This window comes from Neodiprion fabricii, chromosome 2 (assembly GCF_021155785.1).
Source record: "Neodiprion fabricii isolate iyNeoFabr1 chromosome 2, iyNeoFabr1.1, whole genome shotgun sequence".
Lineage (NCBI taxonomy): Eukaryota > Metazoa > Arthropoda > Insecta > Hymenoptera > Diprionidae > Neodiprion > Neodiprion fabricii.
The window spans coordinates 27137713-27155559 of record NC_060240.1 but is presented as its reverse complement, the minus strand read 5'-3'; the positions used below and the strand labels follow the sequence as shown (position 1 = coordinate 27155559).

At 41.9% G+C, this 17847-nt stretch overlaps 1 protein-coding gene across 10 annotated transcripts in view; it reads left to right on the top strand.

Annotated features, from left to right (window-relative positions):
* LOC124174945 (venom dipeptidyl peptidase 4) overlaps positions 1-17847 on the top strand; it is a 207678-nt gene that overhangs the window by 172583 nt on the left and 17248 nt on the right. For all 10 annotated transcript variants that reach the window (XM_046554627.1, XM_046554628.1, XM_046554629.1 and 7 more), the window contains exons 6-8: positions 5609-5661; positions 9795-9994; positions 17249-17418. In XM_046554627.1, the coding sequence (XP_046410583.1) occupies positions 5609-5661; positions 9795-9994; positions 17249-17418 (423 nt within the window). The remainder of the gene's footprint in view (positions 1-5608; positions 5662-9794; positions 9995-17248; positions 17419-17847) is intronic.

Here is a 17847-nt window from a genome sequence, read left to right as displayed (position 1 = left end):
ACATGTTTGTAGACATGTGTTTGTACAATGGTTTCAAGGTTAAGTTGCGTATGTATTATACGACTTTAAAATTACAAGTTGATATGATATATTCAATTTAACTAACCAAATTCCTCATTTAATACGTATCGTCAAGCAAAGATTTATTTGATCTCGGATACTTGTTTGATCGTTGACTTGCCATAAGCATCTAACAGACAGTAATAATTCTATATCCATTGAATAATTTTGTTGTTTGAGTATTAGTGTGATTTCACAGAATCCGTCATTAAATATTAGGCTGTAAATTGAAATTTTACCTACAAATGTAAACGCATGATTTAATTGTTTTTGAGCTGTTATTTATCTCGGAAGGAGAATATCATGCCTCCGGATACAGATAGTCCGACCAGGAGGAATAAGAATGGAAAAAAATCCTACGGAAAATTTAACGAGTGCTCAATGATGGATGCGAAAAGCTCGGTGTGTATATGCTCGTTTCGTTCGATGAAGAGGTAGGATGGTGGTTTTTACGATCGATTTTCAATTTTCCATGTATATGGAAAACGCGCGAGCTGGGACACAGCATTCCATTAATTAGGGAAAAATCGACAAGCTCCGATATGCTTTCACGTGGATCCTCGAAAGCTCCTCATTTTTCAAAGCTCCGAGGAGCCGGGGGCTTCGTACCGGTCCCCTTAATGGAACCGGAGTAGGTATAACGTGACTCCGCACGTTCGGGAGAGAAACGTTATTACGGACACGCAGGCACGTAGCCTCTGTCCAGTTGACCCAAACCTCGGCACGTTACACCACCTCGCATAAATCCGCTGACAGTACCAGAGAAATTATCGTCCCATTGTCCACCTTGGGACCCCGGGCTTTGCCACGAGGACGACTTACGTCCCGCTCCGTTGGCCGCACGTTCCTTCGGGGGTCAATCCCGCCCCACGCACCCTGCGGAGGTAATTCACTCCTCGCTGCTCCTGCTGTATTAGCCTTCGCTCATGACGTGAAAGTGAAAAGTCGAAAGTTCGAGAGCCGAACGCAAGACAGCGGATAACGCGATGAAGAAGAAGGTTGGCGAACGAATGGAAGATGAATATTTCATTTCGGACAGTCTTGTTATTGAGATATCGAGGAGGGGGATTACACGGTCGGAATTGACAAACGGGGGGCCGTTTGATCTAAGTCATTTTCGCAGGGTCCAACTTGGAGGATCGTCACCCGAAGCATACTGTCATAAATGGAAGACTTTCACACTTGGCAACGAACGAATCGGTCAAATGATTATTATTCTACGGGTAGCGATGAGTTTTTCAATGAAAAACTAAAAAGGAAAAACATTCGTTCGTGGGCAGCGCAACGCAGCCGACTTGCAAAATTTCAGTCCACTCAGGGAAAATGCATTGTTATTACCCTCAAAGTCTGAAAGCACTGCACGTTTAAGTGCGGTCTTTCTCAAGTTTGGCAAATTTCCAATGGAAATACCTGGTATCCAAGAGAGCTATTGGTATAAATCATGGGAGAACTGGCGGGTGGCGTGAACGCTCAAGTACCACAAAACCGCGCGCAGACTCTTCGCGGTCTATTGCTTTTGGTTTATAGGTACCCTATACGTCGATCGTTTTTCAACGACGGGGAGGGATGATCACGAGGAGATCGAACGATTAGATCGGATACCACAGCTTGGACCGGTCTGGGTATTAAAGGTACCACCGCCTGTATACGTCGGCGTTGAAAAAGCGTATTTTTTTTCATTCAATTTCTGATCTCGGTCCGCTTCCCTTATCGAGCATCCCTATCGGAACTTTGCCGGACTCGGTACAAGCACGCCACCCTTAAGGATATAGAGCCTCCATAACTTCCCCGAACTTTCCGGGGTCAGTGATTACCGATATCTGTTTGAAACTTACAGTAGTATTTTCTTTATCCGACGTGTATTGCCTACAGTGTCTAAATCTGCAGATTCCTTCTCTGAGCTTTCCTGAGAATAATCCGTAACTTTTTTTTAGCTTCAGTTTCAGGGTGTGATGAAAGCTTTTGAAAATCTTTGTGGCAAGTTCGTCCTCCGATCGGAATCCTCCTCAAAATATTCCTCGAGTAAAATATCCGTAACAAGGTTAGCCGGGCTTGAATGCTTTTCGGCGAACGTTGGGATTAGTTTGAAAATCCTAGTTTGAAATGTACTTAAATATTTGAATATATCCAATCAGCATTTCACGACTTTCCGCGCGCAACTGCATCGCGAAAGTAGCTATGAATATTTTTTACTTTTAAAGTAGTCGTAAAAGAGGAATTCACCTCGGGATCTCGTATTCCAGACGCATATATCATTCATTCGTCGATCCATCCGTTCGTTCTTTCGTTCGTTCATTCATTCATTCATTCATTCATTCATTCATTCGGTCGTTCCGTTCGTCCGTTCGTCTTTCATCGATTCTAGACTCGTCGGAAACCAATCTCTAAATTGGTGCCAGTCAATACTGTGGAATAACGCGCAACTATTCTGGCTTTGATCGCGTACAAATTTCTCGGAAAAGAAGAGCTTTTGAAATTTGTCGTGAGAAATTGTTCGTTGCATAAAAAAGTAAAAAGACTAAAATGTTTCGCAACTGCGATGTATCATTCCATTCACGTTGCTAGATTCCAACGCGCGAATCCTTGGGAACACTTCACTTTGCAAGTAAATGCAGAGGATGTCAAATCTGTATGAATTTCCTTCCAACGCTTCCCTTCCCTTCCCATTTATTTTCCCCTTTATCTCAATGAAAGCTGGACCCCGGACAGAGAGAAGCCTGCCTACCTTATTTTGCCATCGAAAATGCCAATACAACGAAACCAATCACTCAGCTCTTCCCTCAGTATATAGCTGTAAGCGCGCACCCTTGACCTATCGCATAATATTTCATCACATCGGAGGAGGAGCACTTTCATTCGGCAATTCCCCCCCCCCCCCCCCCCCTCTCTCCTCCCCGCCGAGATTAATTACCACACGCCTTTAATTACACTCCAGGGACGCGTCGTTTTTCTAATTAATTTTACCCCGAGCCCACTCTGTTTCACCAACGGTATCATTTATTAGCCACTTTGAACATTATCTCAAGACAATTGCTGGGCTGTTATTTTTTATTTTATTTTTTTTCCTATACTTTGTTATTTCTTCGCCAAAGTTTTTCTTTCCTTTTACTTTGTTTTTTCTGCTTCTTCGTTCATTTAAATCGCGAACATACGTTATAGGTATTGTTAAACGAAAAAGACTTATCGAACAACGGTTTATTATTGTTTTCCTGCTTCTGAATTCATACGAGATTACCGTTACCGTTTTGAATTCCGCAGCTTTATGTCATATGTGGACCTGTTGTCGGAGTCTATGACTATCAGTTTTGACACGTTAATTGACACTTGCTGTCCGCGGTTGAAACATGGAGCAGCATATATATTGCGAAGCGGCGCGCTTTGCGGGGCCTGGGAATCGCCGATATTTCGTTATTTACACGAAACGATGAACCCCGATTTTACTTGGCTGCTATCGGTCGCCGCGTTAGCACATAAATTTGAATTCACCTGGATATAGAAGCATCGATACTGTCTATTATGCCCAATACCTAAACCGAAATCGGCGGCGCAGCCAGACTTTATACTATATACATGTATAAATATAAATATAAATATATATATATTATATATATATATACATATACACAATTTATATAGCTACCCTCGTTACATAGCAGGGTATAATAACGTGATTTATGACTCTCTGCACAGAAAGAGTTGATGGAGGCAAAATAGCGTCACAGAATATCACCCTCGAGTCGAGAATATTATACACACACACACACACACACACACACACACATGTATATGCATGCATTTAATATGACATATAGATCGACGGTGATATTAAATTTGGCGTTTATCACTCCCCGGACAATCCGTAGAGATCCACGATTTAGATAAACTGCATTTCGAAGTAGTCGCGAAACGGAGAAAAGACTTCCGTTATTCGCTACCACGGTGAGAAATAAATACGAGAACTTGGTTGAGCCTTGATTTTAGGCTCGTGGGGGCCGTAGAGACCCCACGCATTTCATTCTTTTCTCAGCTGCTGGAGAAAAAAGCATCCAGTGTTGCTATTTTAATCACCTCTCAGGAACCTTCCAACAAAGCTGTTGTCTATGTTCGCGCGTTGTTTTCTCCATTCATTTCGCAGCCGTAAGTTATTAAACTTCTTTGGGGTCTTCACGGACCCCACCGCGCGTACCGGCGTTACTGATAGTGGTGTGTAACGGGAAGAAATATTATCTGTGGTACAGAACTAATCATATTAAAGCCATGTCTTTTTTTTTTTTTGATCAATTGAAATTTTAACGAAAGTTAAATATCGCACGAATGGCATAAAGTTGGAAATTTATAAATACTTACTTTTCTTACTACGTTTTCTCTTTTCATTCGTCGAAAAAGGTGATTTTCTTGAGTCAATAAAAACGATAATAATTTATTGAGAAATTTTGCTCCGTGGATCATTTTGTTTTTCATATCTTCGTCTTGGCAACTATACTCAAAAAGAATCATTTTTATGCAAAGAAATAGTTTTGTTTTCTTTTTTCTTTGAAATTGTCCACAGTGGTCAAATTTTCAGGGTTTCGACTTCTGAGATGAAAATATTGTTTATTTACGATAAACGATGAAATTGAAATTTGCAACCCATAAATCCTTATTGTCAGATGCACAGACAACCATGATTTTCAGTACGAGATCTTTTATTTGTACGGCAGATGAAAATATTGCATTAACAAACGGGGCCTAACGAAGCGTTTAACATTGTGCGAATGAATTGAAAATTCGATGTATCTTCTCGAGAGAATTCATCAGTTATGAACGAAGTAGGTATCATTGATTAAATGTGCAGGTAATTTTAGACGAAGGTCAAGTTTTTCGTATCAGGATTTTTGCCACGACGCGCTTGATACTGTTGGAATAAAAAGACAGAGGACGAAGCGATCCTGGAATTTGTTAATATACAAATTGTGAAATCCTAGCAAGTGGCCAAATCCTCTGCAGCTGGAATTTGGAAATTCCATTATAATGAATTCTGGCGTGACCTATAGTTTTACGAAATTTGACATCGACGTCGAACAAAGGGAACAAGTATTTGCAATTAGAAGACGTAATTAATTTCAGGTTGCCACAAAGTTATTACATCGTCGTCGTCGTCGCCGTCGTAGGTGGTGTAGGTTGCTCAGAATTCCGGGACCCTTATCGATTCCCCCTCCATTCATCCACACGTGGATAAAGGTATTGTGCAACCTCGTTGTGTACACCGCGTCGACAGATGCCCGATAATTACCAACTCTCGTCGGTTCTTTCAATTACCCTCCGCACACCGGATTCGTGTAACGAATGGCGTGCGTCGTTTACGTCACGCGCTTTTAACACTCCCGTACGAGGAAATAAACCCTCTCCTTGTTCTTCGCGCCGTTTTGATAAACCTGCGAGAAATTTTTCGTATAGACAATTTTTTTTTTTTTTAGCATTTAAGATAAGAACGCGTAATCACGAAAGCTTAATAATGCGAATTGAAACAAGCGTTTTGTAATGATTTAATTCATTTCTTTCGTTGCAGTTGTATCGTCACACTTACTTGGCCCACTACACGATCATCAATCTGCAAACTCTGTGAGTATACCGATGATTTAGATTTTCAGGGATAAAGGGGGGAGGGGTGGAGAGATGGAGGAACGGAGGGACGTCACTGCGGTCTTGTCAAAATATATATATATAACGATATTTCAGACTTATTTCATATTAAGATTTAGATTTGCATTTTAATCTCGGCAAGAGCCTGCGTACAAATTACAAACTGTGCGCGGGGAATTTAATCCGGTGAGTTTCATCCGTAGATTTATACGCCAACTTAGCATTTAAGTGAGCTTACCTCTCGCGGTGCGATTAAAGTCGTCCGCGAGTTGAGACCGCGAATTTAGCTTACCTCGCATATTTGTCGCTCGTTAGAAAAATAATACTGCGCGCAGTGCGCGGACAGGAGAATTTAGGTACGTACGACGGGTTTGGGAAAGTCGTGGGGGAAATAAAGAGAGAGGGGAGAGAATGAGGAAAATTAGACGCCGCGTCGGACGATCGCAAAAACCCAACGGTTCCATCTTTCTCGTGCCGCATTTGCAGCCTCGCTTGGTTTTTCTTTTTCTTTTCTTTTCTGTTTTTGTTTTTTTTTTTTTTTTTTCTTTTTCAACGTTATTTATTTCTAACCACTACTCGCCTCTTTCCCAATTTTCAAGTCTGCGGCACTTTGCACGTATACGCAGCTGTCTGCGCGAAGAAAATTAGCCGAGTCGTCTGCGGGGTGAAAACGAAAATGAAGGAGAATTCGGTGGAAAATCCCAAGGCGAGATACTCCCCGTGTACTGTATCAGTTTGTTTTTTGTTTTTTTTTTTTTCTTTTCTTTTTTACTTTGAACAACGTTTTAATTTTTTATGATTCGTCACACCTACACTCCGGGGAAAAAAATTAATTGAACAATCAAAGAATAAAATCAAGGCTTGTAAAAGACACGCTGAAATTGCGTTGCAGATTTATACTGACGTAACTTTTTCCTCCGCGTGGAAAAATAATTAAAACCGTTAATTCTAATGAAGTAAGATCGATCGTTGATACATATCATAACAACTTTGACGGTTCTTAAAAATCTACGCGGTTTGCTTAAGTAAATGAATCGTTTGACATCAACATTTTATCTTGGTTAATTAATTTTCAGTTTGATAAAGGTCGAACTTTTAAAATAAAAGATTGATGATTTTTCAAGTTATCGCCGATTATCCGGAATAATTTCCAACCTCGTGTCGAAGTTCTCCGCGTATTTCGCGTTTGTCAATCCCACGGTCATATTTCTCACCCAGGCATTCTTAGTCCGAGGACAAGAACGGGGCTCCGGATCCTTGCTGATCCATCATCGCAGGGTGCGGATGACGGTGATATGTTGATACATAATAGCGTGCACACCTCGAGCGATCTTTGGGGATGTTGCGGGTGCTGAATCGTGCGTTGTTGTTTGTTTCGAGAATGCCCCGTCCTTGGTATCCATTTATCTTTCGTTACGGTAAGAAATTGCAGGGACCGCTTTGTTACTTGTGTATACCTAGGCTGTCTTCGCAATGCTGAGTACCGTCAGGCGACAACATAGACGCCCGGCAACATTTTCGCGAATCTTCCGAGACAAGCCAGAATTTCCCGTTACGTCCCAGATATTCGACCATTCGCTTCAACTGCGGAGCGAAAGCGAGTATCTTATTATTATTATTGCTATTGTTGTTGTTGTTGTTATTATTTTACATCGGATCCTCGCAACGCCCGCAGGGCACCGATTCCTTAATCGTGGAATGTAAATGAAGGTAAAGATCTGGAGCTGCAGGGGTAGTAAAGTGGTATTTTATTCATTTTTATGTCTCTTCTTCTCGAGTGTACTCGTGCGGCGAAATGAAAAAGACGGGATGAGCCGAGAGTGTCAATTGACGATGAGAAAAAGAGAGTACCTGCTGCCGACGACGTGGAAATAATTTACATTGTACGCTTATTTTCATAAATTTCCTACCGTTTCTTAGTCGTTTCTCTTTCGGTATTAATTTATTTTCATTTTTATTTTATTTTTTTTTTATTTTCTTTCTTTTTTTTCGTACCATGTTCTTCCTTTCATGTTGTTGCTTCTCTCGCAGCCATTCATTTTTCGCATCGCTGGAAGTAACGGACCGTGAGTAAGTGCTGCGAAAAAATTATTAAGATGTCGTTGATTCGCGGAGCCGCGAAGTAAACCTCCGCCTTTCGGTCGCTCGCTAGTTCTCTCTGGTGTTTCGTCAAGCGGGTAAAGTCGCGTGGGTTTTCCTTTTCTTTTCGCCTTGCTCTGTAGTTTTTTTTTTTTTTTTCTTTTTTTTTTCAAATCTCAACTCCTAAGAAATCTTAGGAAAGAAAACATCAAAGCAGCATCCTCTTTGTACACCGGGATTTCCGCTGGTAGGTACCGAGCGTAGAATGTCTTTGGCTCTCGGTGCTAAGACCTTTTTCAGATCCTTTCGTCCACTTCGTCGGTATATTTCACTCAGATCGCGCCGACGAAAAGGTGGCGCTACTTCGCCATCGGTGGTTGACGGGGGAAGGTCGGGGAGTAGGAAAATAAAGCAACAAGGCGGAAAAAAAAAGAAAAGAGGAAACCAAATAAAGAATGAAAATTCAGTCAATACTTTCGAAAATGAAGAGTGTGTAAGAGTAAAAAGAGAGAGGGTGAAAAAAAAAAAGAATAACAGATGAAAGAAAAAGCAGCAAGGAAAGGGAATTGAATTTTCGGGAATTTCAAAGGATCGCCTGGAAAAAGGTGAAAAAAATAAAATGAAACAAAAAAAAAAAAAAAAGAAAAAAGAAAAATAGCAAACAGAACGAGGGAAGGACTTTGCTCGAAACGTTCCTTGGAAACGTGTCATCCTTCGGGATTCGGAGGTTTAGGGGCATCTCGGTAAATGTTCCAATGCGCGTGGCGGAAGGGCGCGGATCTTATAGGCGCGTAGGTGCGCCGCAGCCTACAGATATGAAACTTTTTTACAGCTTTCCTTTTGAATTTTGCGGTGTATCTTTTATGAATTGTTATAAAACCCCGCGGGTCCGCTGACAGAGGATGACTGGCAGCGCGTAGCTACTTATACACCGAGACGACGCGCGTTTGTGTGTGTGTAGTGTGCTCAGGTTCGATATTGCCGTTTTTACGCGAGCAAAGAACTCGGCCGAGTTACTCGTGTGGAAGCCAGAAGACGATATACCCTCTCCCGTACCAACGAATTTAACGAATACCACGCAGAGAAACCCGGCCATCCTCGGGAGGAATATACTTCTGGAGATGATGCAAGAGCTCGGGCTGTAAATCCCACGAACGAAATATGCCAGGCACCCTATAAAAGTGACCAAATACGCTCGGGCACCTCTCGAAAATTGAAAATCCCGTCGCGACTTTTGCATAATAAATAAAGCTCTTCGCTCCTCTGCTTCGAATACCGCCCTGTTTACAATATACTCGAAAATATCTCGTCAGAGTCAATTTGGTAACGTTAACGGATCGCGGAACGTTGAGAGAAAAAATATTTTAGCGGAAGTACATTTTTGGATACAGAATTGAATTTATCCAAGTACGAGTATGTATAATGATCGTAGTGTCCAACGGTGGTCAATTCAACCTTGGTAAATAAACTACGAGAGTTCTGGATACAGATTCCGTTACCGACATTTATCCTTATTCTTAGCCGAGACACAAACCCCTCAACCAGAACTTTCATAGATTATTTACTGATTTGACCTGCCGAAAAACGAGTTCCGACAAAAATTCGTTTTCACAGTAACGTTACCTAATTCAACCTCTGTCTTCCTCTATTTCTCTCTGTCTCTCCCTCTCTCTCTCATCAAGTTCAGCCGTTACGCCTATAGAAAAGAAGATATCTTCAAAAAGCTTCGAGGAGGCTTACCCTTCATCTTTAAGAGTTAAAATGCTTAATCATCAGTTACCCGATGATTAATAATTAGTTACTCTAAATCACGACTAACAATCAATCGATTGTTTCGAAATGACGACTATGCTTAGAGTATCGCGCGCATATGACGAACTTTTATTCCGAAAAATTACAAAACCTAAACGTTGACCGCATTGTTGTTAAATAACTAGTTGAACAAATTATTGAAGTCGAAACTACATTCCTTCTGGTGAAATCGTTTTTCTCGCAGAATGAATCAACCGCTCTTTTCTTAAATCTGTTCGCAGCGAGCAGACAAGCCTCTCGCGAAACAACGTGAGCATTCTTCAACTGGCGACTTGGGGACCACAGGGAAACAGCTTGGTCTACGTGTTGCAGAACAACATCTACTACCGGCCACAGGCGGAAATAGAAACCGATTACGAGCTGACAACGGACGGAGTTTTCGGAACGATATACAACGGAGTACCGGACTGGGTTTACGAGGGTGAGTCTGCATATCGGAACAATTTCCTTCTCACTTTTAGCCTCTTGCGAAAATCCGACCAAACACCCGAGCGCAGTGAAATTAATATTCGTACGAATGGCCGCCCGCGCCTCGGCAGGCCGGTCAATCTAGTTTTATGCCCTTCCTCGAGATGATATGGCCGAAGTTTCAGCTCAGGTTCACTGTCAGGATTAAATATTACAAATTCATGAAATTATATCAGCTCAATCGAGGAGCCCGCATTGCTGCGGCACGGATGCAAGAACTTATTGGGCCAAAGACGAATCGCAAATAAAATGCGTGGAAAAACTCTCCGCATCTTCTACGCGTGCCTCGTTTCTGAACTGAAGTGGATTCAACTCGCTTTTGGATGGTTAATTAGAATCGTATCAATGAATTAAAGAAACATCGTCTGGCCGGATCGTTTGTTTTAAAAATAGCCGCCTTGCTGTCGTAGGTCGACATTTTATTCTTTAATCGATACAAGGAACGTGGACGTACTTCTTTTTCTTTTATCAAGACGGAAAGTGTATGTATATCAGACCTCCGGATCACGGATTCTGCTGAAACTTCTGGAGATGTTTCTTAAGTTTTACGTTTATGCAAATAATTCAGTATTCTCACCGCGGAGTGAGCGAAAATTCTATTAATTTACATATAGTTATCGGGAGTAACGGAGGTTGAGGACAAAAAGAAGAATCTAATGTAGAGAGAAAATTGACCGATTTATTATGGATGAATTTTTCTGCTCCGGTTGTTGCTCAGCACTTTATGTGATACGGCATCCGTGAGATAGGGGAAATGATTTAGGTTCAAGCTGGATTCTTTATCGCGATTTATTTCCACGACGGCAGAAGTAGAGAACGACGCTAGTTTTCTCCTAGTTTCAATTAATGCGATGAATCGGAGTCGCGTCACAGGTGTTTCAGGATCGTAAATTACGTCCTCCTCGTTCTCACGGCAATCCCTCTTTTCCCTCTTTTCCCTCTTTTCCCTCTTTTCCCTCTTTTCCCTCTTTTCCCTCTCCCTTATTCTCGGCTGTATAGTGCGAATGTAACGCTGCAGGAAGGGAAGATTTCACGACGCGATGACAGAAGGCTGCGTTTCTTTTTGCCACCTTTTCATTAAAATTTTACTCCACCTTTTTACTTGGATTATTCATTTTATGCCACGTGCGCAAGCACTGGAAGCTTGAAACTTCACGGTCTAATATTACAGTGAAAACTCAACATTCGTATCGCTCGCACAGTCCCGAAGGCGAAAAATAATCGAGCAGTCGCTATTCAGCCGCAAAACGGACTCGATTCAATTCAAAGAAACAGGGAATATAAAGAGATATTTGAGAAACATAATCCTAGAAACAACTCGTTCAATTTTCACCGTGCTTCACTTTTACAATATTTTTCACTACACTTATAAAAATCTCTAGTACATTTCGCGTAAGATTTCACACTTTCTGTTAAGCAAATTTCTCATTCCGATTGAAATTCGCGTCAATTTTTATATGCCCGTACGGACCCGAGGCTACACGAAAATTTTTAACAGTGTAGAAATTTCCAGTAACTGTCACTAGATATAAAGTGAAATTTTTATCTAGGTGCAAAGTTTATTATACGTTTGGATACGTGTAGTAATTGCAGCGTGATAAAAGCGTTAAATTGCGCAGCTACGATGCCTGCGGGAGTCCGGAGCTTTCGCATTTCCAATAGATTCGCTGCGGCGTCTTTTGTTCCGCAGGTACGTACGTACCTTGCTCACGTATGCGGCACAATGCTCATAGCTTTTGCCTTATAACTCTCGTACATACTGCATTGCGATTTTGCACGCAGGAATTTTCCTCCTTTTTCCTTTCCTCCCTTTGTCCAAAACGCTAGGCGTTGAATTACTTTTTATTTTATTTCTTTCGCACTCAAAAAAATCCTATCTTTATTACAATCTTTTGTGAAAGAAAAAGCGTGCAAGGACACCGTTTAACCTACCATTTCTAAACGATGAAATTAAAAATTCGCCGACGTCCGTTCTCCTGAGATTAAAGCTCGGGAGAAGGAATTGGGCTAACTAGAAAAATTTTGTGCAACAAGATGATAAAAGTTTTCAAATTATCCTTATTCCAATATGCGATTATTAATTTCTGAACGAATCTTAAAAGCGAAATATTAAATTTCGTCATGTCTGGACACACTGGGAAAATTTTATTTGCTACGGTAACTAGAAAAATTGAGTAAAACAGGTACCGTTAAAAAAACTGTTTGAATATTGTTGGAATTAGGAAAAACGAGGTACGCGTAACCATTTCGCGCCATTGTCGATCCTTTTTTGGTATTTGCAACGGAAAATCAGTTTGTGAGATTTACTCTACTTTTTTAGTTAAACGAGGCTTTAACGTCAATTTATTCTTGCACGAGCGTTAAATTTTTGCAACAGTTGCAAGAAAATCTAGTAAAAGTGATCGTAACGAGAAAGAATAGCAACGGATACCACACTTTCCGGTAACAGCTATAAAACTAATTTTCATTTTCCACCTGGAACTATATTTTTCGATTGTGGTAAAAAATGATAAATAGTCAAGGACCGAGCGGTAACCGGAGCTAAAAATTTCTCTCACCATCAGCGTGCAACGAAGATAGATTTTTTCCCGCGAGTCTCATGTCTAGTTATCTCATACCGGGAAACGGCGAGCCGTCCGAGATGAGCATATAAACGTATAATACGGGCGATATCTTCCAACAGAGGGAGTCTATTACCTTTGATTCTTGTACAGGAGGATCGTAGATTTAATCCGGGAAACGATCTTTGGTCTGCGGGAGTATAAGAGGCGCGGGAGGAAGGAGTCCAGAGGGGAATGTTCTTATTTCTCGCTTTATCGGAAAGTGTGACGTTAATAGAGCCGACCGGATTTAAAAGAATCCTCTGGGCAAATCCGCACCGCTAATGGAACTCCCAGGACTCCGTCGCTCTCCTTTTTCCACAGGGATTCCGAACCCCTCTACGCCATACGCAACCTGCGGAGTTCGGAGCGGTAGAACATCGCTTCTCCGCGTTTTCCACCGTCAATAAACCACTCGAATTACCACGCCACACTTGCGCCTACATCGAATCTTCTCCAGACCCATGTTTCTACACTCGGAATAAACACACATTTACGTTGTGTATCGTTCTCGTCCGGAACTATGTACGTACCTACGTCGGACGACACGACACGCGGTATTTACTGGAATTTGTAGTTTGATCGGTTTCTTATTGTTCAGAAAAATTGAACCGAAACTCTTTTCCATTTTTTCACAGCGTCTCATTGATTTCTCATATTTATATTTGTGTTTGTACAAATGTTTGACTGCAGGTTTTCAGTACCGAAAGTTTGAAAATTATCTAGAAAAAGACTGAAATCTACGTGTTGTTTGTTTTTACACAGAAATTGGGAACATACAGTCACATTGTTTAGCAGAATTTTGAAATTAAATTAGGAACGCCTACAGCGCTAAATCTTATACGATTGGTTGGTCAATCGGAAATGTATTTTTCTTGTTCTATTTCTTCGATGTAAGTTGCACAAGCTTGTCGGAAATAGAGATTGATCAACCCAGCTCAATCAACTCTGGATAATATATAGTTACAGTCAGATCTTTTACGATTAAATTGCATATACTTGTCATATACAGGTAATTAAATATGACAAGTATCGTTCGAATAATCGGAATACCATTTTTATACAATTAATTAAAATTAATTTAATATGTATAGGGGGCAGTAAATAGTAAATTTTATTAAAAGAATTTTTCTTATTCAGTTTTGAAGGTATGAAATCTCCATCTTCTAATAGCTGTCAAAAATTTTGTTACATTATATATTATTTTTCTGAATTTTATCAGATTTTAGGAAGTAGGTTTTTGTTCAAACTTTTAATCATGCTTCAGATACGCTGGGTCGAAAAATTCTGAAAAAATTGCAATTGCATTTTTCGTCATGTACTTCCATAGAAAAAATTACAGAGCTAATCTGAGAAGGCCCCATATACATATAATCTATATGTATACATATTAGGGTGATCCTCATTTTGAACTTTTTAGAATTTTGACTTGATTGCCGCCTCGGATCAGTTCAAAATAAATATATGAAAATCTTCTTCAAAGCACAGATCTCCAAGTCAACCCTTAACCCTCGCACAAGGTCTGTGAAGATTGCCATTTGAGATACACACATTTTTTTGAACAGATTTCTGTTTATTTTTTATTTTGTACATTGACATTGTTGTAAATTTCTAAATAATTTCAAGCGATTGCCGGCGACTGCCTGTGATTGACTGTAATATCCAGGTGTTTTTGCATTTCGTTAGTTCGTTGAATGATTTGAAATTCAATCAATTATATCTTGTAATTTCTTACATTTCTCAAAATTGAATTGTAATCTATTTTTCATTCCGGCGAGCACAGCCTCTCGGTTAGGACACCGCTTGTGAAATTCAATCAACGCTCTTCTTCGCTCTCTATTTTCTCTCCTCGTTCTCTCTCGCTTTGTCCGTAAGTTTTCTCCCTGGGTCCTCAAACTCCGGCTCCCTTCCACGTAAGCGAACAATGAAGATTTACTCAGTGCGAATTCACCCGCGTCGCGTTCAACTGGCTATTTTCCAAATGCTCTTAGTCTTATCGCGTAGCGACGATCACTCGATAATTCGGAGACGCGTTAGGTACAGCTGGTATTAAAAATAAGTTATGCTATCGTATAACGGGTGAGGGTAAGAAATCAGAAAAACCGAAAATCAGAATGGCCAGAATTCCGAATTTAATAAACTCGAATAAAAAATATGAGAGAACAGACACTATCAGAAATTTCAAGTCCCGAATGGTGCCCAATAAAACGCTGCAACTTACCTAAAATTTATGTAACAGAGGGCTCTATTATCCGAAACCCATTTACTTCAGAAAAGTATAACTGATAATATCCACGAAGTAGGTACGTATAGTACAACAACCCGGACGCCATGCGGCTGGAGTAGCTTAATGAATTCCTATGCTCGAAGTACCCCGTCGGGCCGATCTCAACTACCGATGAGAAATGGGGGGAGGATGGGCGAAGAGAGGGTTGCTTCGTTCGCGTGGTTGATTAGGGCGTAGCTTTGTGCTCCTCAATCTGGGCTATACTCGAGCGAGCCTGGAAGATCCTATATAGAGAGTATAGAGTATCCTTCGCGTCAGCTGGTAACGTTCAACCTGAGACCTGACAGGCGGCCACGAGCCAACCGCTGCTGTTCCTATTTATACATACAGGGTGCTCTTCGCGGAGCCGAGATGTAGGGATAACGATCGACGCAGGCTTTTTGGCTTTACTTGCGGCCAGAAAAAAGGACAAGCGTCATTTTCTCACAATGTTCACCAGAGCGGCGCCGGCGACGTTAATGTCAGGTTCACGGGGTCCGTTTTTTATTGTTCGTATCAAGCGATCACGGCGTTCTCCTTGTAAACCAGACATCAGCAACGCCAGCGCCTCTGGTGTAGAAAAATCTTCGTCCAAATTTTCAGTCGTTTGTTAAACATGACGATCATTTGCTTTGTATCCAGGCTCCGTGGTTGTCTCTATTTCGAGGACAATTTGACCGACGATTTTTAACGAATTTCTTTCGAATTATCTTCACGCCGAAAGAACGGTCGGGGTGGATTTTTCAGGCTACGGAATATCGGCGCCTGTTTCGTGAAACGCGAAACCGATTCTCTCCGACACGTACGTGGGTGATTCGTTTGGAACACCCGTTGGACACCAGCTGCAGACCGAACTACACGTACAGCTTATATCACTGCTGGCCGAATTAGCGAGGGTTGACGGTTGTCAGCCGGTGTGACGTCTCGACGTAACGGATGCCGTGTATCGAGAATACTGCACGCCAAATCCCAGCTCGGAGTACACAGGGAGGCGTGATTATATCAGCCGTCCAGCATCTCGCGATCTTCTCCGTCGGATGCACAATGACGATGACGGAGATTGATCGGATTATTCGCCTCCTTGAAATATAAATTACCATCGGCATTTTCAAGATAACGAATTGACGCTAGATTAAGAACGGGCAGCGTGGCGTGGAGATAATCGTACTTCCGTATACCTGGGGGATATCGTAAGAGGTTTCTCTTCCGCAAGTGTCCGAAGTGCGTCACGATACGCTATCGGCTGCGTCTCGATCACCCCGTAAATCGGTTTGGTATACCGATATACGTTCTCTGTAAGGTACGTTCAGATAAAGAAGAGGAAGAAGTGTTTATATATACCCAGTATTGTACAGGGCAACGCCGGGAAAGCTCGATATATTCGAAGACGAGAGTTTCCGAGAGTTGTTTGTCGCGGGAGATTTCCTCTGAGATATTTATATTGCATCACGCGTGTGGAAGGTGGATGAACAGGAGGGTGTATACGGTACGCCGTTATACCAAGATAAAATGGAGGGAAAGAGACGATCGTATCGGTCGGTCCCAATCACCTGTGGCAAAATACCTTATTTACTGTGAATTGCCGTGCACTATACATATTGTACGGGCGTATTTGTTTGAACGATACCGGAGGGGAATAACGCTCCGCTGATGTATGGATGTATGAGATATTCCCAAATAATGGCATCGGGAACGAGCGAAAGAACTTCCTCCGCATGCGGCCTTTTATAAGCGAACGTTCATATTGTACGAAGGGGTTGTACGTGCGGTATACATTGACAATCTGTTTTACTTTTACCGGAGAGTGAGCAGCGGTATTTTGCTTATACGCTGATGTACAGCTATCGTAGCTTTTAAACTTTATTCGAACCGCTCGACTTCTCGGCTTTTATTTTTCTCGGCAGACAAAAACGACGCTTCGTAAAACCTTTCACGGAAAGTATCGATACACGAGGTACGTTCGAACTGCCGGCGGTACACATTTTTCTATCTTTCATTTTCAACGTACTTTTAATCCTATTTCACGGATGCTTGTTTCCAAACGTACATATATCGGTCGATGTGAAAAGAAACCTCGTTGTAGAGTTGAAAAGCCAACTTAACCGGTACCCGTAATACGTCGGTCTCTGGTTTAATACGATTATAAAAGGACGTAAAATGCTCGTGAACGGATAGAAAAAAAAGAAAGAGGTGAAACTCTCAAGGACACCCAATTAGTCAATATTTCATCCCTTGCCGCGAATATCCACAGCTCACCGTCTGCGAGGATGAATTAACTTTGGTGGTATATTTTTTTGTCATCGGTCTGATCGAATAATCGGTACGTAATGTTCTGTTTCAGAGGAAGTCTTCAGCTCTAACAAGGCCCTCTGGTTCTCCCCGAACGGTTCGGGGCTGGTATTCGGTCACTTCGACGACACGAGTACTCCGGTAATGCACATACCGTACTACGGTTACCCTGGGAGTCTTTCGTCGCAGTACACCTCCTCGATCCCGATCCACTATCCGAAGGTGAGTGAAACCTGCTGAACTAATTACGCCGCCTCCGCCTCTGCAGTTTTCCCTTAGTTACGGTTAATTAGACAAGTTCATCGAGCCGATCAGGGTTGTTCCGAAGGGCGAGGCGAAGGTGCGTGCAACAGATTGCGGATCATCGACCGCAACACGCCGAGGATAAGGGTCGGTCCCTCGGACTGGGTACCCACCCTTGGAATATAGACACCAGCCGCTTCCCATTGGGGTTAAAAAGGAAAATAACCAAGCGAGGGAAAACATCCTGCGGGATCAGGGAAAAATGGAAAAGTCAAGACCCGCCGCACTCGGGCTTCCGGTGCACGCGGTGCCCGCGATTTTCAACGAGTCTTGTGCAGCAGGCTCAACCCTCCGATCGGAGAGGAGGATCTACATATTTATGAGAGCCGATACGGTGCGCCTGCAGCG